General features: G+C 52.7%; 1 protein-coding gene across 2 annotated transcripts in view; it reads right to left on the reverse strand.

Moving 5' to 3' along the window:
• Positions 1-557: 557 nt before the first annotated feature.
• GRIK3 (glutamate ionotropic receptor kainate type subunit 3) overlaps positions 558-21,650 on the reverse strand; it is a 211,782-nt gene continuing 190,689 nt past the window's right edge. Inside the window, exons 13-16 of one of the 2 annotated variants that reach the window (XM_033115035.1) lie at positions 21,261-21,478; positions 10,042-10,264; positions 9,304-9,554; positions 558-6,950 (exon numbers count right to left, since the gene is read on the reverse strand). In XM_033115035.1, coding sequence (XP_032970926.1) covers positions 6,756-6,950; positions 9,304-9,554; positions 10,042-10,264; positions 21,261-21,478 — 887 coding nt within the window. In that variant the 3' untranslated portion in view covers positions 558-6,755. The remainder of the gene's footprint in view (positions 6,951-9,303; positions 9,555-10,041; positions 10,265-21,260; positions 21,479-21,650) is intronic. The other variant, XM_033115034.1, reaches the window with a different exon arrangement.

The raw sequence follows: 21,650 nt of genomic DNA on the forward strand, positions 1-21,650 counted from the left end.
GAAGCCCAGCGTGGCCTTGCTTCCTCGTCTCTTCATTGGCTGTGTAAACCTCTGTGTTCAGTCCCTTCCTGCTTGTGATATTCTGCTCTGAACTCTTTATTACACGTATAGTTTCCATCTCCTGAAAGTAGCCGGCTTAGAGCTTTCTCATTTCCAGTTTAAAAAAGCTCAGGTGAGATCTCTGATTGGCCAAGCTTGGCTAAGAGGCCCACCCATTCTCCCCACCTGCGGCCAAAGGGCCAGACTCACATACGGACATAGGTAGCCATGTGGATGGAGATGAGTTGGGGAAAGACATGCCCACGAGAAGGGAAGGCAGAGGTCGGCCGATGTCAAGAACAGATACTCCACCCTCCATATCCGACAGGGGAACCAGGAGCTGGCGCTGGAGCCAGCCACTTGCTCATCCCCAGGGTCTCCTTCCTGGGAGGCAGCCCTGGCTGCAGATGGTACAACGCGACTGCCCAGGAGGGAAGAGAAGCAGAAAACACTTCTCAAGGGAATGCTGTTTTCTAGAAACATTTCTTTATTTAAAATTTAAAACCATATTACCTCATACAGCAAACTGTGCACTTTGATATATCACAGTGTCTTAGAAAGGAAAATAATTGGATTTGTTTGGAAATTTATTTACATTAGCCTAGAATGATTGGCAAGTAACACAGTTACTATGAAACCCAAATTGTTACAAAATGTTTACAAAAAACTATATTCATAGAAATTCTGCATGTCCACGAAGGGCATCCCCTGAATGGCCCAGAGACCAGTGTGTGGGAACCATGTGACGTGGGAGCAGGGGGCATCCAGGCACTCTGGTCTGGGTGGTGGCACAGCCCAGGGGTCTCGCATGGTGCTGGCTGGGGGCTCCCCCCAGGGGCTGGGAGGCCCAGCCAGGGTGTCAGCCCTGGCAGAGATGGGGTGGGGGTTTGGCGCACAGTGACAGGCCCCTCCGCAGGGGGCTGGGTGCAGATGTGCTCTGTCCAGGGCCCCTGGGGCAGACCCAGAATTAGTGCAGACCAGCCTGATGCGTGGGGCTGCTGAGGGCAGGTCGCTGACCACACGGAAGCCCACTCCAGACCTCTTCTCTCCTGCATGCTCCAGAGAGGCTCTGACCCAACAGGGCAGGACCACTAGCTAAAGGATCAGAATTAGAAAGAACAGACAGGTCCGGGAGGGGCAGGGATGGAGGTCTGTGGGTTCTGCGGTAGGCTCTCTGCCAACTGCCCTGTTGGGAGAGATGCTGCAGGGGAGAGAAGGCAGACAGAGGGCATGGGCTGTGCTAGGACAGGAAGTGCCCTGTTGGCCTCTCATCTTTCACCCATGTCACTGCTCTGCTCACGTCTCTGGCTCCTCGGTCATTCTCTGACAGCTGGCCTCTGGGTCACAGGGGGCTGGGGAGGTCGTCTGAAGTGGGACAAATTCTTGGCTGGCATTACTGGGTCTACAGCTGCTTCCCGGTTCCTGAGGCCTCAGTTTTGATCTGTAGAGCCACACTGCGGGGTGAGTTGAGGTCTGTTCCAGAAGGCAGGAGATGGGGGTAGGGGCAATAACTGGGGTACCGGGACATCATATTGGCATGCTGGCAATGTCCTCAGGGCCAGTCTCTTTACAAAGTGTTTTCCCTAGCCGTGAGCTGTGCCATTATGTGTGGGTGAGAATCTGAGGCGGAGGCCTCTGCCACCTACAATACTCCAGACTTTTAGGGTATGCCAGGTGGAGCCTGGTATCTACCTGGCTGTTGTACAGACAGGTGTTAGGGAAGATCTCAGGAGCCAAGTACTGGCATGACATTGCTCCCCAGACACAAGCCCTGCTGTCTGGCTCCAGACACTCTCAGATGGAGACAAGGCTCCTTCGTCACTCCTGCCTCTCCCCAGGATACGGGCTGTGCAAGGGCCCATCTGCCAGCCTTCACGGTTCTGCTCTCTTCCTCAGGGTCTGCAGCTCTGGTGTATGCAGGCCTTCCCCACCCCCAGGGAGCTCTCGGCAGCCCCTGCCCCAGGTAGCCTCCATCCCAGCCTTTGCTGCTGCAGCCCCCATCTCTCACCTGGTCCCCACCCATACTGGCTGGGTTATGTACACTCTGTGTGCAGACGTGCGAGGGGCGGTGTATACACATGGGCTACAGGTCATATATACACTGTGCATATATATATATATACAGCATATATATATATATCTTTTTACATTCATATATATATTGTACAGAACATTCACTTTCTACCAAAAACAAGTTTTGTGACTTCATGTATGGCCTCAGCTCTGAAATTTTAACTCCAGGGCAAACGCAAGACTGAAATGAAGGCTTGATTCAAACCGGCATGAGGACAGAGGGCGGGACCCTTCCACTGTGGCAAGCAGATGGGCCCATTACAGGTGTGTCCACCCCACGTGGGAGACTGTGCCAGGTGTGTCTACTCCAGAGACCTGGCTACAGGAGGGGGCTCCTTCTTTTGTATCTGTCTCGGGGGCTGGGCCCATCCTAGATATTAAGTCCATATAGCTGTGCAACCAGAGCTAGGCCTTTCCCAGATGGCGCTCCACACAGGACCATTCCAGATGTGGGCCAGAGTCCAGCCTGTTTCCAGATGTTTGTGCATTATGCTGGGGAAGGCTCGGGAAGGGATCAGCTTCATGTTGAGTGATGAACAAGCAGCGGGCAACCCCCACACAGCACCAGCTTCTGACTGTCCTGGTCTGACTCCTGCCCTCTGCGAGTTTAAGGAGAGTTTAAAGAGGCGGAGTGACTTCTCGCCATTTGGAGTCTTCACCCAACATTACCAGACCCCTCCCCCATCCCGGGCCAAAATTCCCACCTGCCAGTGCCCGGGCCTGGGGAGGGAGCCAGTGTGCTGCTCTACTTGAGGCAGTGTCTTGGCTGTGCGTGGAGGTCTGCTCACCCTTCAGAGTGCGAGGCAGCTCACGAGCCAAGGGGGGCGTTATCCCTCTTGAGAGGCACTCACAGAGTGGGGCCACCTGAACAGTTACAAAGCTCTTAGGGTTTTCGTAGCCATCTACAGCAGAGATACCAGTAATAGGTGAGGGGAAAAGAGACCAGGAGGGCTCATTGTCCAAAAGCCCAAGGGCCTAGCCGGGGTATGCGTATATCTCCTCACTGCTGCCCCTCAGTTTGGGCAGTTTGCGCAGGTCGAGAGGAGGCACTGACATTTTGGGGGGGGCGAGGGGGGTGGAAGGTGGGGGCACTCTTCTGTTTAGGGCTGGCATGTGGGGCCAGACAGAAACAGTCCAGCACCTGTTCAGGCAAGTCCCATCTTCCGCTCCATCCAAACCAGCTTTTCCGCTCCCCATCACGCCGACTCTCTGGCCGAGTGCCCCTGTGTGTGCACCCACGTGTATCCACGGCAGCTCAGGTCCACACCCCCTGGCAGGTGGGCCGAAACTTGAATTCCACATGATCTGCTTTGCTGGGAACACCTTCTTCCCACTCCCAACCCCAAGATGTAGCAGCACCTTTAGTACTCTGGGAGAGACCCAGCTCACACTTGGGCAGAAGTGGCTTCCACTGCACTTTGAACCCTGGGCAGATCTCAAAGACAAACACAGGACTTCAGCCAGAAGTTGAACATTAGCTACACGTATGGACATAAGGCTCGAATGGGAGGGGAGATCAGGCAGCATGTAATCCATTTCTGTTTAGGAGCCCCAGAATCATTCCCGTGCCTTTGGGGGACTTCCCTATCCAAATTGTACCTCTGGTGTCCATTCTTCACTCCTTTGATGAAATCTTTCTACCCCAAAAGGCTCTTTCTCCCATTACAGTCTGACTATGTGCATAGCCTCAGACGAACACAACATGTCCATGGAGCGTTATACACAAAAGCACACACGTGTGTGTGTGAGATGAGCATGGATGTGGGCGTGTGCTAAGAAATTATATTGGATAAAGAAAGACAGTGGTTAATATCTGTCGTTGGTGACAGCGAATGGGCAAATACCTTCATTAGAATCCTGTTATCTGGAAATTGCAAAAATAGGTCATTTTCCCTTAAAACAGGGCACTCTGCCTAGAGCAAAGGAGCCACCAGCCATGAGTCCCTGAAGTGTTTTGCCCCCTGTTGGCCAGTCTCCCCGCACCTATGCCGAGATAATCTTGGCAAATCTTTGTGAACCTGATGTCTCCCCACGGCAGAAGTGCAAACAGACCCTGGTTCCCTGCCTTCCTGATTGTCTGTCTCTGCTCCTGTAGTGAGCTGGAACATATGTGTGCGTTTGAACACAGGTATGTGAGCACACACACATACGCTAACACATTCACAAACTCCAGTTGCACATGGCTTCTCACATACGACATGCATTGACCTGTGCTGCATGTATGTCCAGTTCTGTTCTGCCTCCTGGTCCCCACTGCACACACATGCCCCCACACATGTGCACATGTGCTCACATGTGGATCCCACGATGACATGGCTTCTCCTTTGAAACATATTTGGCAATGCTGCAGGTTTTATCCTGTCCTCTACCCTCTGCCATTTGGTGCACAAATACACACACACACACACACACACACACACACACACTCATGCATGCATGTATACATATATATACTCACCAGAACCCCATTATGACATGGCTTTTCCTGTTTTTACCTGTATGGGACTCTGCTGCTTGTCCAGAGTTATCTCCCTCATTCCCAGTTTACACACACGCACGTACACACACACATCAGAACCCAAAGGATTCTATTATTGCATGTCCTGGACTCTGTATATGTCCAAATCTGTCCTTGTCCCCCAGCCCCCAAAGTTCACACGTGCAAAGACACAGAGACACATCCATGCACACACACGCACTCCTGCACCCAGAAGCTCACAGCACATGGCTTTTCCTATCGTTACATGTGTCAGCTATGTTGCATGGCTGGCCCTCTTCTCCCACCTCCAGGGCACACAGCCTGTTGGAGCTGCTGTGATTCTGGGAACCAGCTGGTTTGGTCCTGCAGCTCAGTTTGTAGGCGGGGCAGTACTTGTCACATGAGCCCACTGTGCTCTCTTGCTTTGGGAGTCCCTGGGGGAGCTAGAGTTTACCCTTCACCCCAGCTGAGAAGGTCCTTGAGACCTAAAATGCAGCTCTTACCTAATCATCCTCCCCAAGCAGAAACAGGAGAGAAAGGCGAGGCGGGTGGCTGGTGTTTCTGGGTCTCCGTCCAGAATCCCCAGTCCCCTTTTCCTGCTCAAAGACTGCCCTCTGCCCTTGGCCATGGGAAGCCCTGCTGGCCCCATCATGTTCTTTAAGGACACTTTGCTCCTAACCCTTCCATGTGTCATTCTTTTCCAGAATCTTAAAGTCACAGACCTCTAGAGTATCCATCACCGCTAGCTGGAACCCACAGGTCACTTGGTCTGCCCCTCACTGCTACCCCATCTACTACTTCTCTGCTGTACCCCCAAGCCCTCCAAGGTTCCAGCTACTCTGGACAAGAGACCAGGGGCCAGGATGGCCTTCTGTGTCTGTATGGGGTCTTTGGTTAATTCTCCAGGAGGCAGCTTCTCTCTTCCAACCCATGGGTCCTCTACCAGCCACGATAGCCTGCTCCTAAAAACTTTCTTTTTTCTGGGGGATATCTTTACGTTTGGCAAGTCCAGGGGGCCAGGAGTTCTTTAGGGCTCCTCTGGCTTTCCCTCTCTACCCCAAAATTAGCCCGTGCAGTAGGGCTCAGACCCCTCTTTCGTGGAGGGGTGACTTGACTTTCTCTTTAATCAAGCCTATTCTTGTTCCAAGATGACAGAAGCAGCTGAAGGTCAACGGGCCAGGAATGGGGCGTTGCTGCTGAGTAGATGACAAAAGAGCCCAAGCTCCCGAAATGACACCAGGATTTAGAAAACAGGTTGGTGACCAGCAAAGTAAGATCCGATGGCTTGAGCGCCTGTGGGGTTTCCACGAAATCATTGTTCCTCTGGGCTTCACATATTGGCCGAGTCTCTGCGCATCCTTTGTGAGAGATTCAGGGGTCCTCTATCCTCTGGCCAGAAAGTGGAGAAGAATACACTCCGACTACTTGCCCATGTTATACTCCTAGAGACCTTCTCGAGATGTGGAGCCATTGGACTTTGTAAGAATTCAAAATGGTGGCCCCTGTGCATTCTCTTCTCTCTCAGACCCCAAACTCCTCTTTCACCGTATGGGGCTCTCTGACTTCAACTTTGCCAAACAGAGGGGCTTCCATGGGTGGTGCCAAGTCCAGGATCTCAGGACCATGTGAGCAGCCCCTGGGGGATGAATTGTTCTTTTTTCCCACGCATGTGGGGTGGCCGTCCTCCATCTTCAGCTCCCATTGGAAGCCAAACTATTGCATCCTTAAGATGCCCAAGGTTTGTGTCTCTGGTCTCATAGTCAAGCCCCAGGAGACCTGGGCTTATGGGGAAGGAGTGGCAATAAAAGAGCTGTTGCCTATTTTCTTTGGCCTCTGCAGGGCCGTGGTAGAAACTTCTGACTGTAGAGGAGAGTTGAGGGGCAAGTGAGTTTGGCCTGAGAGAGGCATGTGCTTCCTTTGGCCTTGGCTGTCTTGGCTGGCAGCTTTAGAAACCCATAGAAGAAACAAGAGGAGAGTGAAGCCCAAGCAGCTGGCCTGGGGGCCTGCTGGTTTTCTGGTAGGTAAGGGCAGACGGCTCCTGGCCCAATAGGCAGGCAGCAGCTCTGGTCCCCAAGCCCAGCATGGGGTCAGGGGACGTTCCTTCCAGTCTCCTTTGCTTTCCTCCGCTATGCCCCCAGGCCTGTGGTCCCTCCCTTCCCCGTGCCTAGGGGAATACGGGGGCCAGAGATGTGCTGCAGGTCATGCTGTCCTTGCCCGGAAGCCGGCGATCATTGAATGTGTGCATGTTGATGACGGCGTCTGTCTTGACCATCATGGGAGGTTGAGGCTTGTGCTTGACCCGACGCTGGCAGGTAAGGGAGAAACGGATCTCATCGGCTACGGTGCTGCAGAAGGAACGCTAGGGTGGGCGGTGGGAGGGAAAGGGGTACATGGGTGAGGCCTGGCCCTGCAACTCCAGCCCTTCCTCCCGACCCTGTGCTAAGGCAATGTGGTCTCTCCCATCCCCTCACCCTACCCACCCTCTGTCCCCTGGCCGATGATTAGTTTGTATAGCAGCCTACAGAGTATCACGTTCTTGTTTGGACACTAAGGTAGTGTCATCTCCATTTTACAGGTGAGCAAACTGAGGCTCTGATTGACATGCACATTAACATTTGAGGAGTTTACTCGTCTGATTTCTCTCCACTAGATTCTGAGGGCAGGAACCAGCCCGTTTCCTCCCTGTGAGCCTAGCCCCCAAGCATTAGTTCTGGCCCAGAGTCAGGGTTTAAGAAACACTGGCTGAATATGTGGATGGCCCCTCTTCTGGGAGGGCTTCTAACTAAGGGTAGAGTCACTGTGCTCCCACTCAGGAAAGTCCAGCATATGTTTCTCAGGTTGGGCAACGGGGAGGCAGGTGCCTGTAGGCCAGCTGGGTTGCAGTGGCCTCCTCTGGCCTGGGTCCCTGTGAGTACCGGTGTGGAACAGCAAAAGTGCAGCATCGCCTGCAGGTATCTGATGGCAGCGTTTGTCCTGCAGCTTGTGTGGAAGGCAGTGGGGGCTGTTGATGCCTCAGTTTACCCAGTGAGGCCAGGGCATCAGCACCCAGACAGCTTGGACACAGGCTGTGGGGTGCAGGGAAATGGGACCTGGCTTTCAATTCTGGCTCCGCCTCTTACCAGTGGTGTGACCTCTCCAAGTTCCCCCTTTTCACCCACTAAACACAGAACATCACCTCTCCTCACCTCCCTTTCTCCATTCGAAAATATTTATTGAGCTCCTATTACGTGTCAGGCACTATTCCAGGTGTTAGGCATAAAGCAGTGCAAATGACAGATAAGGTCCCAGCCCTCAGGGAGCTTCTGGTCTAATGATGGGATGGAAACAGACAATGAGCATGTGAACAAACAAAGAATTTCAGAGAGTGAGAACTATTATTAGGAGACTAAAGCAGTGAAATGGGATAGAGAGGGGTTGGAAGAGTATGAGGGAAGACTTCCCTCTGGGGGAAGAGCACTGCAGGTGGATGGGTCAGCATGGGCAAAGGCCCTGAGGCCGAAACATGCTTGGTGTGGTAAGGCCTAGAAAGGAGGCCGGTGTGTGTGAAGCAGAGTAAGGGAGAGGAGGGTGGGAAGGAGGAAGTCAGAGAGCTAGCTGGGCGAAGACCGGATCTGTAGGCTTTTTGTTGGAATCTGGAGCTCATTCTAATTGTAATGGGAATTCCTAGAGAATTTTTTTCAATGTATCATAAGTTTTTCAGTCGTTCCTTATTACTGGACATTTAGTTTTTTCCCCATTTTTCCATGCGCTCACTAATACTTCAACGAACACCTTTGTAAAAGAAACCACACATATCCTTGGCTACTTCCGTTGCCTGTATTGCTGACTCAGGCTTGCTGGTTATAACAAATTCCATTTCATTTTTGATGGATGGAAAAGCTGCCTGTTTCTAACGGTCCCTGTACATATGACTCAACTGCAATCTCCTTCTGCACTGGCCTTGTGTCGCTTTCAACTCTGTGAGAGCCATTTCCCCTCGCCCAGTGGCCCTCAGCTCAGGTGCACACGGAAATCACCCTGTACACTTTCTTAAGTGCCAATGCCAGGCTCCACCACAGACCAATTAAAATAGAGTCTCCAGGAGAGAGGCCAGGAAATTAGCATTTAAAAAACTCTCTCCTTGTGACTGTAATTTGCTACCCGGACCCAGAACCACGGCCCAACCACACTTGAATTAATCAGACAGGTTGAGTCTAGTTTTCCCATCTGAACGCTTGGGCGGAACCTCTTAACCCTTTTCTTTTTCAAACTTTTGATTATGGAAATTTCCAAATATATGCAGAAGTAGAGAGAACAGTATAATGAACCCCTATGTAACCATCACCCCGCTTCAACAATTACCCTGGAGGGTTTTATGCAGGGGAATGAAATGGTTTGAATCAAGTTTTAGACAGGGCACTGGCTGTGGATGGAGAGCGGACGGTAGAGACAGTGGAGGCAGGAAGGCCAAACTGAAGGCTGTTGCAGGTCCAGCTGGACATGACGGGGCTTGTTGGCCTGGCGGGGAGCAACAATGAGGGGAAGTGTGCGCAGAGTTAGTGCCGAGGAGGGACTGGCCAGGCTTCCTGGTGGATCAGATGCAGGTGAGCTGTGGGGAGGACGGGCTCAGACAGCCCCCGTGTGCCTGGCACGCAGGAGGTGTGACACCCGTGCAAACCTCATCCTTCTGTCTCCCTCTCTTCCCCGTGCGGGCGCCGGATTATGGGGCTCACCTGCTCTCGCTCTGCTGTTTTGCGGAGCTTGTACACAAACTCGCCCACGGCCACCAGCACTGACAGGACCAGCCCGGCGGCCAGGACGATGAAGATCCCCCCGATCTTCTGGATACCCAGGGCGCTGGCCTCCTTGCTTTCCTCCTCGGGACAGCCGCTGCCCCGCCACCACTTCTCCTTCATGATGTGCAGCTTGTCCTCTTCCTGCAGCTGCAGGATGGCGATGGTGATCTTGTCCCGGTACGGGGAGCCTGAGCAGGGGAGAGGGGCCCCCGGCGGTCTGCAGCAGTCAGTGCATCCTGTGTGTCCCTGCCAACACCCTGCTTGGGGCCAGCCACCATCACGTGCCCTCTCAGTAAGTTCATAAAAAGGGGGACCCTATTGCCTCTTTATATCTATATGTGGTATCCGGGTGGGAGGAAGCATCCTGACTTGTAGTGGGGAGTCTCGCCTGTGACTCCCTGTCTCCACAGACTCCTGGAATCTGGGCTGCAGCAACAGCGGTGACGCCAGGAGAGCAGGTGTGACCTCTGAACTGACCGCCACTGCAGGGATTGCCTCAGTTCTCTGCTTAGGCCAGGGCTGACCTCGCAGGGTACGTGGCTCTACCACTTTGTCTCTGGGCCGAGGAAATGCCCCCGTTCTGGCTCAGTGGGATGAGCTGGGAGGAGGAGCAGGAGCCCGTGTGGGCGTGGACGTGGAGCCTCCCCCAGCCCCCGGCTGCAGCCCCTCACTCACCCATGGGCGTGCCGATGCCGTAGCCCTTGGAGTCGATGAGGCCCCCGATCTGGGTGAGGTTGCAGTTCCTCTGGGTGACGTACTCAATGGTGGTGGACTCCATGAGCAGTGCGTAGTCCGCCGTCAGCGTTCTCTGGATGCCCTCCTCATTGTTCTTCACCAGCGCAGAGGGCTTGCTGCTCATAAAGGCCCACATCTTCTCGAAGGTGGAGATCTTGGATTTCTGGGCCAGGAGGACAGGGGCAATGCACACACAGTCCCTGAGCACACCCGGGACCAAGCCCTGCACCCCCACCTGACAGGCTGTGGGGCTTGAGCTCTGTGTACAGTCCTCAGAGTGACGGAGTCCCACCTACTGCTCAGATGTGGACGCAGAGGCTCTGGGAAGGTAGGTCCCAAAACACACAGCTAGTGAATGATAAAACCGAGCTGCAGACTCGGGCCCACCTACCTGGAAACCCTGGGCTCTTTGCCATGGCACAAGGGGTTTTCACATTGACTTTTACAAAATTAATTTTCTTTCTCTAATATTTATTAAACAATTACGTGTGCAGGCCCTGTTCTACGTGCTTTACCTGCATTTACTCATTGATTCTCCACAGCAATTATAGGAAGCAGGTATGTTAGCCCCATTGTACAGATGGGGAAACTGAGGCATGGCTAAGTCACTTGCCTAAGGTCACTCAGATACTAAGTGGCAAAAACCAGGCTTCAAACCCAGAATGTCTGGCTCCAGAGTCCATGTGTCTAACCACTGGGAAGCACTGCCTTACAGAAACCACTGTGACGGGAAGAGGTGGGTGCCAAGGAAGGCAAAGCTCGGTGAGTCTGGGTTCCTTACTCCCACTTCAACCAAAGCGGGCCCCTCTTATGTACTGCGTCTCAGGGCAAGGTTTTGTCTGAGGAAGAGTTTGTCTGTTTGCTCTACGTCATTACAGTGAAAGAGGAGCAGGGCAAGAATTGCAGAGTGGGGCCGTCAGAGCAGGTGTCTGCAGGCCCCCTACCCCCATGTCCCCGGAATATCCTGGGCTAGGTGTGGCTGCACGAATGGAACAAGCATCCTTCAGAATAGGCCTGGTGGGGGGGCTGCTGTGCTTGCCATGCCTGGCCGGGAGACGCAGAGAGGGCGCTGGGGCTGGGAGAGGGGGCTGACACCAAATGTCCCCTGCTGCTGAGGACACTGGGAAGACCAGGGTGCATGGCGTTCATGAGATTTCTTGGGAACTTCGTGCCTGCCAGCTGCCTGCTCCCAGCAGGGATCGGCCCTACCCCCGCTAGTCCCAGGGGAGCAGGTGGTTTTGCACACCCCATTGTACCCAGCAGTTTCCAAGTCTGGCTGTGCCTGTCTGTGGTGTCAGCCTGTCTGACTGGCACCCGGCCCCGCTCCGGTGTGCGTGATGGCATGGGTGTGCTTGCACAAGCTGGTGCAGGCTGGGGGATGCGCAGGGGATGGGGAAGAAGCTGTGTCTGCCGGGAGTCAGGGCAGTGGGAGTGGGGGGAGGCTGAGAAGAAAGCATATCTTCTCCTCTGCAGGTGCTTCCTAGCTCTGTAAGGACTGTCCCTTCTGAAACCGGCTCCTGGAGACCCAGGCACACCAGGGGAGGGGGAGGACCCGAAACAGCAGGCAGGACCCCACTTGGAATTCTGTCAGAGCCCAGAATCTGTCAAGTACCAGTGATGGCTCCTTTGGGGGCACCTTCACAAACAAGTAGTCCCACTCCCTCCTGCATATTTATCTGACCCCCAAAAGCCAAAGGCCTAGATGGGCTCAGATACCTGGAGCTTCCATGGGTGCCACCAGAGCAGCAAGCCGGCTGCTCCAAGCTCCTCGCGCTCCTCAGCCTGTCCTATTTTCAGCAGTTCCTGCCCTCTAGCTACTCCACCTGCACAGTAAGTCTCTCACCTCTACAACTCTCACCTCCGAACCTTTGGTTCTCTCTAGCGAGTCCATCCTCCCAGCTATTCCGCCACCTCAGCGTTTCCCGCAGCCCGATGCCCCTCCCCGACAAGCTACTATTGCCCTCACAAATATCCCCAATTTCCAGCTCTTCTGACTCCCCAGACACTTATTTTCTAGATAACTCGACTCTGAGCCAGACTCTCCCCACACCCCCTTTTCAGCTTCTTTTATCCCTTTGGTCCTTTCCCATTCGGTTACTTTTCTTTCCCAGATTCTCTATGACTCCAGGGATCCCCGTCTCTGGGATTCATGTCTTTGTGTGACCCCTACCCTGCACGTGCGCTGGACATAGAGACTCAGTTTGAACTCCCCCCAGTAGCGAAGGGATGTCACTCTGGAGATTAGGTTACATGAGACTGGAGTATCGTCTCGCTTGCTGCCCTGAAGGAAGCTGGCTGTCATGCTGTGAGTCACCCCAAGAAGAGGCCCACATGGCAACGAACGGAGGGCAGCCCCCAGCCAACAGTCAGGAGAGAACTGAAGCCCTCGGTTCAACAGCTAAGGGAGCACTGAACCCCACCAATAGCCAGGCGAGTGAGCTTGGAAGCTGAGCCCCGAGAAGACTGCAATAATTAGCCAACACCTTGAATGCGGCCTGTGACAGACTGTGCAGAAGACCCAGGGAAGCTGTGCCAATTAATGACCCACGCACTGTGAGACACAGTGTTGTTGTTTTTTTAAGACACTAAGTTTTGTTAGTTTGTTATGCAGCCATAGATAACTTTCTCTTACACACATACTCACACAAGCGACTTCTGCTCCCAATATAGTGGCTTTTTCAGATAATCAATCCTAACTATTCCTCTAATCAGCTCCTCCCAGTCCAATCATCCCTGCTGATTGCAGCAGGTGTTCATGCTCCTCAGACAGTCTGCCCCGCTACCTATGGTAACTAAACACTATTCTCCCTTCAGTGGCGTCAGCACCTCAGCTCCTTCCACCCCAGTCTCTCCTGCTTTCCAAATTCTCCTTCTTCTCCCAGAGCTGGGACCCAGGGGTTGAAGAAGCCATCAGGGCTCCCCTTATACCTCCAATGCATGCATGCAATCCATCCATCCATCCTTCCATCCTCTCCTCATTCCCCATGGTCACGTTCTCACCCACTTACCCACACACTATCTACACACTAATTCATTCAACTAACTGTCTGACCATCCACCCAGACTTTCACCTATTTATCCGTCCATTCATCCACCTATCCAACCATCTGTCTGTCTATCCATCCTCTTACCCATCTATCCGTCACTCAACTATCCATTCACCTCGCCACTTCACCCATCTTACCCTCTTAATCTCCTATGCACACAGTCAGCCCCTGGTAAAATCTAGAGGCCTGGCAAAAGTAACTTGACAATGACCCATTCAGGGAGCCCTGCCCCACTCCTTCTGTCTGAGAATAGGAAGCTCCTCTCTGCATCCTCCCCCCAATACCCAGATCCCTCCTATACACACATACACCCTCCTGACATCAAAACACATGTTCTTTCCAGTAACACCACAACAAAAATAGAGACAGAAATTTCCGCTGGGGGCTGGAGGGAGTGTTGAGGCCAATAGGCTTTGAGAAAAAGACTCATGAAAGCCTCCAGTGGGTAAAGGAACAGAATGAGGTAGATAGGAAAGGATAGCAAAGAGCTGGGGCCAGTTAAGATAAAAGGTGACAATAAGGCATGCAGCTGGCTATAACGATGATTTCAAGAGGTTTTTCTGTGCCAGCTCCAGTGTCAAATTCACTACCTCCATCACCTTTAGGCAGATGGGTCTGATATCTGTTTTCCCAGAATGACCACCCACTGTACTTGTCCTATATATCGGGGCCCCCATGCTCGAACACATCCACTCATGATCTCTGTTCCCCTTAAGTTTTGTCCTTCTATCCTTGGGTGATTCCAGGCACAACCCTGAAAAGCTTCCCTCTGGCTTGTCTGAGGCAGAGAGGGATACAGCTAGGGCCCCTCCTGGAGTCTCAGGCCCCTCTCTCACCTCCCTGGGCCCGGTCACCAGAAGCCTGAGGGCCCATTGCTGCCTGAGCTGGAGTCACCATCCCAGGGAATGGAGTCTCCCATCCTATGGCTCCTGAGTCATCCCGCCCGTGCCAGCATCGGGGGGGGGGGGGGGAACCTTAATAAGCATTGCTTCAGGGCCAGTCACTCAAATCAATTAATGGAATCGTTTGGAGCAGTCAATTCAGGGCCATGTGCCAGGATGAAGAGACTTTTTTTATCAGTAAAATTGGCAAGAAAGGAAGTTTCAGCTTCACGACTTTCAATTCCAGCCTCCTCAAAGAAGTAAATTGATTTTCCCCAACTGAAGATACTTAATCTTGAGAATTTAACATTTCTGTACAAGAAAATGTATATATATATATATATATATATATATATATATATATATATATATATATATTCTAAAGGGAGCTGAATCCCGGGGAACGTGTACAGGGAGTAAGCAGCAATGTGATTCCATGCGAGACCAGGGGTGTTTTCCATGTTGGAAAGGAGACCTTTCCTGAAGTAACTGGCTTTCTTATTCCTGTACAAGAAATGGAGTCTTGGCCTTATTGGATCCCCATACTCGAGCAGTTAATCACGTCTCTTGGCTTATTTCCGTGGGGTCCAGGAGGCCTCCCTAGGGTTGCTGCCTCTACCTGCCTGGCCAGGACAGACTTGCTGACCCTCTGGCCCAGCAGCAGCCCCTGCTGTCTGCACAAGCCCCTGAGGCTGGCCAGGGGACAGCAGAGCAGGCTGTCCCCTGAGGGGGAGCCAGGAGTGAGAGCTGCAGGCTGGCACCTATAGGGGGTGTCAGGAGGTGAGAGCGGCAGGTTGGGGGCAGAGGCGGTGGTGGGAGTGATTAGCTCAATTGCATGGACTCTGGTGTCGCACAAACCTGGGCTTAAATGCCAGCTCCTTCGTCTACCATAGGCAAGTGAAATTGTGTCTCTGAGCCTTACTTTCCCCATCTATAAAATGGGGGTTAGCTTAGCACACAGCCTGGCTCCTAGGAAGCGCTCAGTGCCTGCCATCATTATTTCTCTCCGAGGCTCCTTAATTCTCTTTAAGGCTTAGTTTTCTCATCTGGAAATTGGGGATAATAATTTCTATAGCACAGAGTTGCTTATAGAAATTAAATGACACGATACTCAGTGTTAGAAACTCCAATGCTGACAGGGGCCACGCAGGGTACTGTAATAAGTAAAGAATGCGGAGTGGAATTCTGGTAAACTGGAGAGAGCCATGGCCTCTCAGCTCCTGCCAATTGTTGCACCACAGGAAAGCCGGCTCAGTGTAGCTCCATCTTTCACATTTTCAAGAAGCTGGAAATGCGAATGTTTTTAAATGCAAAAATATCCCAATTTTAAAATGCTGGCAACTAATTAAAAAATATAAGCAATGTGTGGCCCTCAAAATTGTATCTGTGGGTTGAAGAGGCCTGTGTATCACCGGTTTCAACAATAAAAAGAGTCAGCATTTATGGCATATGTATTCTGTGTCAGGTGTGGTTCTAAGCTGTTTATGTGAAGTATTCCATTTAATCATCTCAATAACTTGAAGAAGTGGGTACTATTGTTATACCCGTTTAATAGATGAGAAAACCAAGGCACAGAGCAGTCCTCAATAACTGTGTGGTTTTCAATAACTTCCCAGCATCACTGGCCCTTCCCCTGCCCCTGTCACTTCTCTGCCTGCCTGCTCGGGGTCTTTTCTGTTCTGCGGACCTCTGGGCTCCTCTTAAAGTGCTTAGTTCTGTGCAGAGGCAGATGGCCACCCTGTGACAGAGGCACCAGTGACCTCCACATAGGCCCAATCCAGAAGGACCTGGAAGAAGGGAGAGTCTCCAGGTGTCCACTGGCTGGTCCCTCTCCAATGGTGTCCCTTTTAGGACGCTTTTTCCCAGTCTTCTGGGTCAGCCAACTGGAGGGGCATCCAGAGGAGAGAGCCTTGGATTGAAGTGCTCCTGTGTGCCTGGCACTGGGCTAACCACTGTACGTACCGCAGCTCATTGAATCCTCTTGTTCATCGCCCCGTGGAGGGAAGTCAGTGTCCACGCCATACAAGTAAGCAACCGCAGGCTCAGGGAAGTAGTGACTTGCCCAAGGTCATCCAGCACGGACAACACCCAGGACTCCAATCCTGGTCTGTCTGATTTTAAGACTGATATAATCGGACTGTGCCGGAGCACCCCACTGAGCTCTGTCTGGTCATTGTATTGTGGTCATCTAACCCTACTTCTGCTTGAAGGCGGGTCTAAGGCACCATCAGAGAGACCAGCAGACAGGTCAGGAGAAACCGAAAGCTGAGATTGAGGAGTGACCCCCTGAGCCCTCCAGCTCACAGAGAAGTCTGCTGAGCAGCTGGCAGGCAGGGTGTGGACGGGATGGCCTCTCCAAGTGCCTTTCAGCTCAGATGCTAGGACGGGGCAAGGCTGTGCCAGGGGGAGGGCTTGATAACACCAGGGACCCAGGGAACCTGGAGTTCTTGGCCCCACTCCCATCCCTTTGGTAAGCAGCTGTCCCTCACACACAGCCCCACCCACATGTGCTGTGCCTCCCCCACCACAACACGAAGAAGGCTCAATCCTGAGAGAAGCTGTGTTCTGACATCTTCTCCGTTCCAAGCTGCCTGGCCCTCCCTGCAAAGAACACGCTCTCCCTCCGTTCTCCTTTACATTTTGCTTACATATTTTTACAGCCAAACAGGGCTTTCAACGGCCTCCTTTTTCATCTCCTAATTAATTTTTATCTGCCAAGACGGAGGGAGGACAACACAGGAGACGCTGTTTGTGATGTCTGCTACTCCCTGACAACTCTTCAAATGAAGTTTCCTTTGGAATGATGGGGCTGCCGCTAGCCAGGCGTCTCCCAGGCTGCAGCGGGCGGGGATGGGGAGGGATTTGGAGCTCCCCTGAGAGCCCAGCGTCCCTGTCTTTGGACAGGAATGAGTTCTGTCCCTTGAGTTCTACTCTCAGCCGAGGGACTTTTTAAGATGGTTTGCAGCCTAAGCAGGAACCCTGGCTAATCACAGAAGTGAAGTCCATCTGCCCTGTACTCGGGGACATTCAGGGGTGCCACCTGCTTGGTTCCTAGCCTCAGCGCAGTCTCCTGCATTGGCTCTACTCGGCTCCTGTCATTTTTTAATTCCATCATCTCATTCAACAATGGCACACACACATACACATGCGTGCACAAGCGAGCACACACATACACTTGGTTACCAGATAGACTGTCTCGTTTATTATTTGAGCAACTACAACGTACCAGGATTGTTGTAGGTTGGGGATACGCCTCAGCTGACTATGGCTACACTCTTCCCCACCTGACTCCTGGACTGGCTGGCTGGCTCCTTAAAGAAGCAATATATGGACATAATGACAAAGAGCACAGGCACCAGAGCCAGATGGCGTGGGTTCAAATCCCAGCTCTGCTTGATTTTAGGCCAGTGCTACCTTAGGCTGCTTTCTGAGCCTTGCTTTCACTATGTGTAAAATGGAAAGAATAATAATGTCTATCTTCTCAAGTCTCTATTTTCTAGGGTTGTTATGAGGATGACACAAGTGGATACAGGAGTCCCCCCACCCCGTCCCTTATTAGCGGTTTCACTTTCTGAGGTTTCAGTTACCCATGGTCGACTGCAATCTGAAAATACTAAATGGAAAATTCCAGAAATAAACAATTCATAAGTTTTAAATTGCATGCGTTCTGAGCGGTATGATGAAATCTTATGGTGTTCTGCTCCACCCTGCGCAGGACGTGAATTACCCTTTGTCCAGTGTCTCCACACTGTATAAGCTCCTCACTCGTTAGTCACTTAGTAGCCGTCTCAGTTATCAGATCGACTGTCATGGTGTCATTGTGCTTGTGTTCAAGAAGCCCTTATTTTACTTAATAATGGGCCCAAAGTGCAAGAGCACAGATGCGGGCAATTCGGATATGCCAAAGAAAAGCCATAAATTGTATGTATATATAGGAAAAAAACCACAGATAGTACCAAACCCTATACACATGTGGTTTTGGGCATCCACTAAAGGTCGTGGAATGTATCCTTCGTGGCTAAGGGGGCCTCCTGGATGGATAAAGTGCTTGGAACATTGTCTGGCACCTAGTAAGTGCTCAATAAATGTTACCATTATTGTTGACTTTGCCAATGTCTCCTAGACATCCTATGGGTACTCCTCAACCCTAGTGCCAGCCTTGCCATAGATACTCATGGGCAGGGAAGAAGATCACCTCTCTCTTGAAGACCCTAGGGTGGGTATGGGAGAGGGCAGAAAGGATTTCTGACCTTACATCCTGGCTCCACCATCGATCTGCTGTGTGATCACAGGTCAGTCACCCAGCCCCTCTGGGCCTCTGTTTCTTTAGGTTCAATGCAGGTTTCCTTCCAGCCCTGACTTGAAAGTGACAATAAGGAGGCTACCACCTGGCCTGGGGCTGGGGAGGCATGACTGTGGAGGGCAGGGGACGTGGCGCCGCGCAGGAAGTGTGTCCAGGGCTCTTCTGAGAGGGTGCTGTGCTCCCAGCTCCTCTGCAGCTGGGTCACCGTGTGCACATTCAGGTCCTCTCTGCCTACATGACAGTCCCGCTGCTGCTGCCAAGGAAAGGGAGCCCGGGCGAGGAGAGCTTCGTTGGAATTAAAGCAGGAGACGCGGTGGCCAGACATCAAGAGGAATTAATTGGTGGTCAGGAGAGTAAGGAAGCAGAGTTGGTTCTGCAGGGGGAGGTAGAGTGTCTGTTTCTGGCCGAAGGCCCTGGTGAGCATGGGCCCCGAACTTCAGCATCACAGCTGGGTGGCAGCACCTGAGAACATCCCCCACCGCCCCGCCCTCTCACCATACCATTTGGAGGGGAGGTGGGTGAGGGCAGAGCGAGCTGCAGAAGGTGCTGCTTAATGCCGAGGACAGCGGCTTGCTGGGGAGCTGGGGCTCGGCTCTGGGAAGCCAATCTGAGCATCTTAGCATGAAGGGAGGCAAAGGCACCCAATCAGTGGCAATGAGCCTGCACCGGCCTTATTTATGCCACTTCCCTTTGATCGGGAACCCTGCTTAGAGACGTGCTCATGAGTAATGCATGAGAGAGGCTCTGGCACAGTCAAAGGGCTGGGCCGCAGCCTGGGGACAGGCACCGGCAGGCACGCGCGCACACACACACACACGCACACATATGAATGGGCCATTGCACACACATGCAGACACTCGTGTGCAGGGGCCATCACACACACACAAGCTATTACACATACACACGCATGGGCCATTACACAAACACGTGGGCTATTACACACACAGGCTCTTCCCCCCACACTCACACTAATTTAGGCACAGCCTACATGAAACAGACAGACATGTAAACAGACGGAAATGCATATACTCTCCGCACATATGTACAGGTAGACACACTGGCACACACTTGTATACACTCATAGACACATTTCTACATGTTCAGATCACAAAGATGCATGCACACATATGCTCATCAGCACATACACACATATATGCAGACACTCATGTCTAGGCACAAACACACATGCACTCACACAGGAAGCTTCTGGTGCACGGGCACACGTTAGCACACATACACACGTGCATGCGCATATACATGTATTATACACTGCTATACGCGCACGTTCATGTATCACACACTACTCCTCACACTCATGAACACACACACCGGGTCCCAGAGAGCTCCTAACGGGCCCGTGACCATGCTTTCCTCTTCCCTCATTCTAAGTACACGGTAGTGACCTCTTAGGAAGGCCGCCGTTGCCGCCTTTCAGTGACAGCAGCAACATGCAAGAGGTGAAGTCTTTTCCTCTCTTTTCTCTTTGCTGAGAAGCTGCTTCCACCCTCAAGGAAGGACACGGGGGCGGCCGGGGTGGGAGAGAGTGCTGGTGGGGCTCCAGTGCCCAGGCGGTAAAGGCTTTCCCATCCAGGCCCTTCCTTCTCTTCTCACTCAGGCCCCAATGCAGGCTCAAGCCATCACTCAAAGGCTTAATCTGGAAGGAGGCAAGGGCTGGGGCTGGGGATCCAGGGCCCAGGGGAAAAGGACATACACCAGGCTTCCAGACCGATAGCAAACAATTAACTAATAAATCAATAAATGGACCGATAGCCACAGAATCTCAAGTTCTGACCATTTCTGAGAAATAGGACAGTGGTTCTCAAAGCAAGGTCCCTGGAGTAGCAGCATCAGGACCACGTTGGCAATTGTTAGAAATGCAAATTCTTGGCCCTACCCAGACCCACTGAGCCGGACACTCTGAGCGTGAGGCCCAGCGAGCAGACTTTGCCCAAGCCTTGCAGGTGATCTGGATGCTCGCTCGAGTGTGAGGTCATGACGCAGGACGTGGGCCTGGGAGGGAGGCCGACCTGGGTCAGCATCTGGCTTCTGCAGCTGTGAACCCTTGGACAAGCCCCTTAGCTGCTCTGAGCCTCAGTGCCCACATGTGGGAAGTAGAAATAGTTGTAGTACCTACTCACAGGATTTGTCATGAAGAAAAATAAGGCAAGCGTTTAGCACAGTGCCTGGCTCACTGTGAGCTCTTGGTGGTAGTAGCCTTTGTTACTATTACTTGAATTTCCAGAACAACATTTACAGCTACTGGTTCTCAGGGTCGGCCAGTCTCTTAACCCTCAGCTCCTCTAGGAGAAGATATAAAAACACTGGGGAACGGAGCCAACGCCTTACAAAGCAAAGTCACGGCCAGATCCCCATAAGAGCAGTAACATAAGCAGGTGACAGGGGCTTTATCCGGACACCACACATGCTAAAGTGTGTTCATATAACGCTTGTTCAAGTTTTAAGCCTCCTGCCTTCCTTGGAGGATGTGCCTCCTGCTGTGGTGGAGACTGAGAAGCTGCTTCCACCCTCAGTGGTGGGGAGCGAGCTCATCCCCAAGCCCAGGCTGCCTTGTGGAGCTGGATGCCGCTGAGACCCCAAGCCCAGGGCAGGGAGGGAGCCCACTGGCCTCAGGGCCTGTTTGTGTGTCTGGCTGCACTTTCCCTCTCCCGTTCTCCAGCCTCCTTTCCCCACCTGTCTGCCTCTGACGAGTTAAGCAAAGGCAGCACGTTCACACTGCTTGTGCCTGGTATGGACCCTTTTAGGATTTGTGCTGGGACCAACCCAGGCGACACATCCCACAGCTCCCCGACAGGGAGGGGCTGAGCCCTGGGGATTTCTGGCCCCTTGGCTCTGTGTGGTTAGGGAAGGGCAGCAGAGGGCACGGGAGGGCCAGCTTGTGGCGCTGCAGTGGGAGGGAGAGGGTCTCACCTTGAAGAAGGTCATGGTGGCCCCGTCCTTGACAGCCCCGTACTCGATTCTGGTTTGCTTGGCCAGGTCGTCGGCAGAGTCGATGGGCGATTCCATGCGTTCCACCGTTAGAAAGGCAGCCAGGTTGGCCGTGTAGGAGGAGATGATGATGAGTGTGAAGAACCACCAGATGCCACCGATGATACGGGTGGACAGGGCTTTGGGCATCAGTTCAGACCCTGGGAGAAGGGAGGAGACAGACGGTCTCTGACAATGTCCGGCCAGGGCGGCTCGGGTCCCCTAGGTCACGGACTCCACTGACAATCTAATGACAGCTAAGCCCCTTGTGCTAGGCCAGTGCTTCTCAAACTATGGCCCCTGGACCAGCAGCAGCAGTATCACCTGGGAACG

This window comes from Rhinolophus ferrumequinum, chromosome 9, assembly GCF_004115265.2.
Source record: "Rhinolophus ferrumequinum isolate MPI-CBG mRhiFer1 chromosome 9, mRhiFer1_v1.p, whole genome shotgun sequence".
Classification (NCBI taxonomy): domain Eukaryota; kingdom Metazoa; phylum Chordata; class Mammalia; order Chiroptera; family Rhinolophidae; genus Rhinolophus; species Rhinolophus ferrumequinum.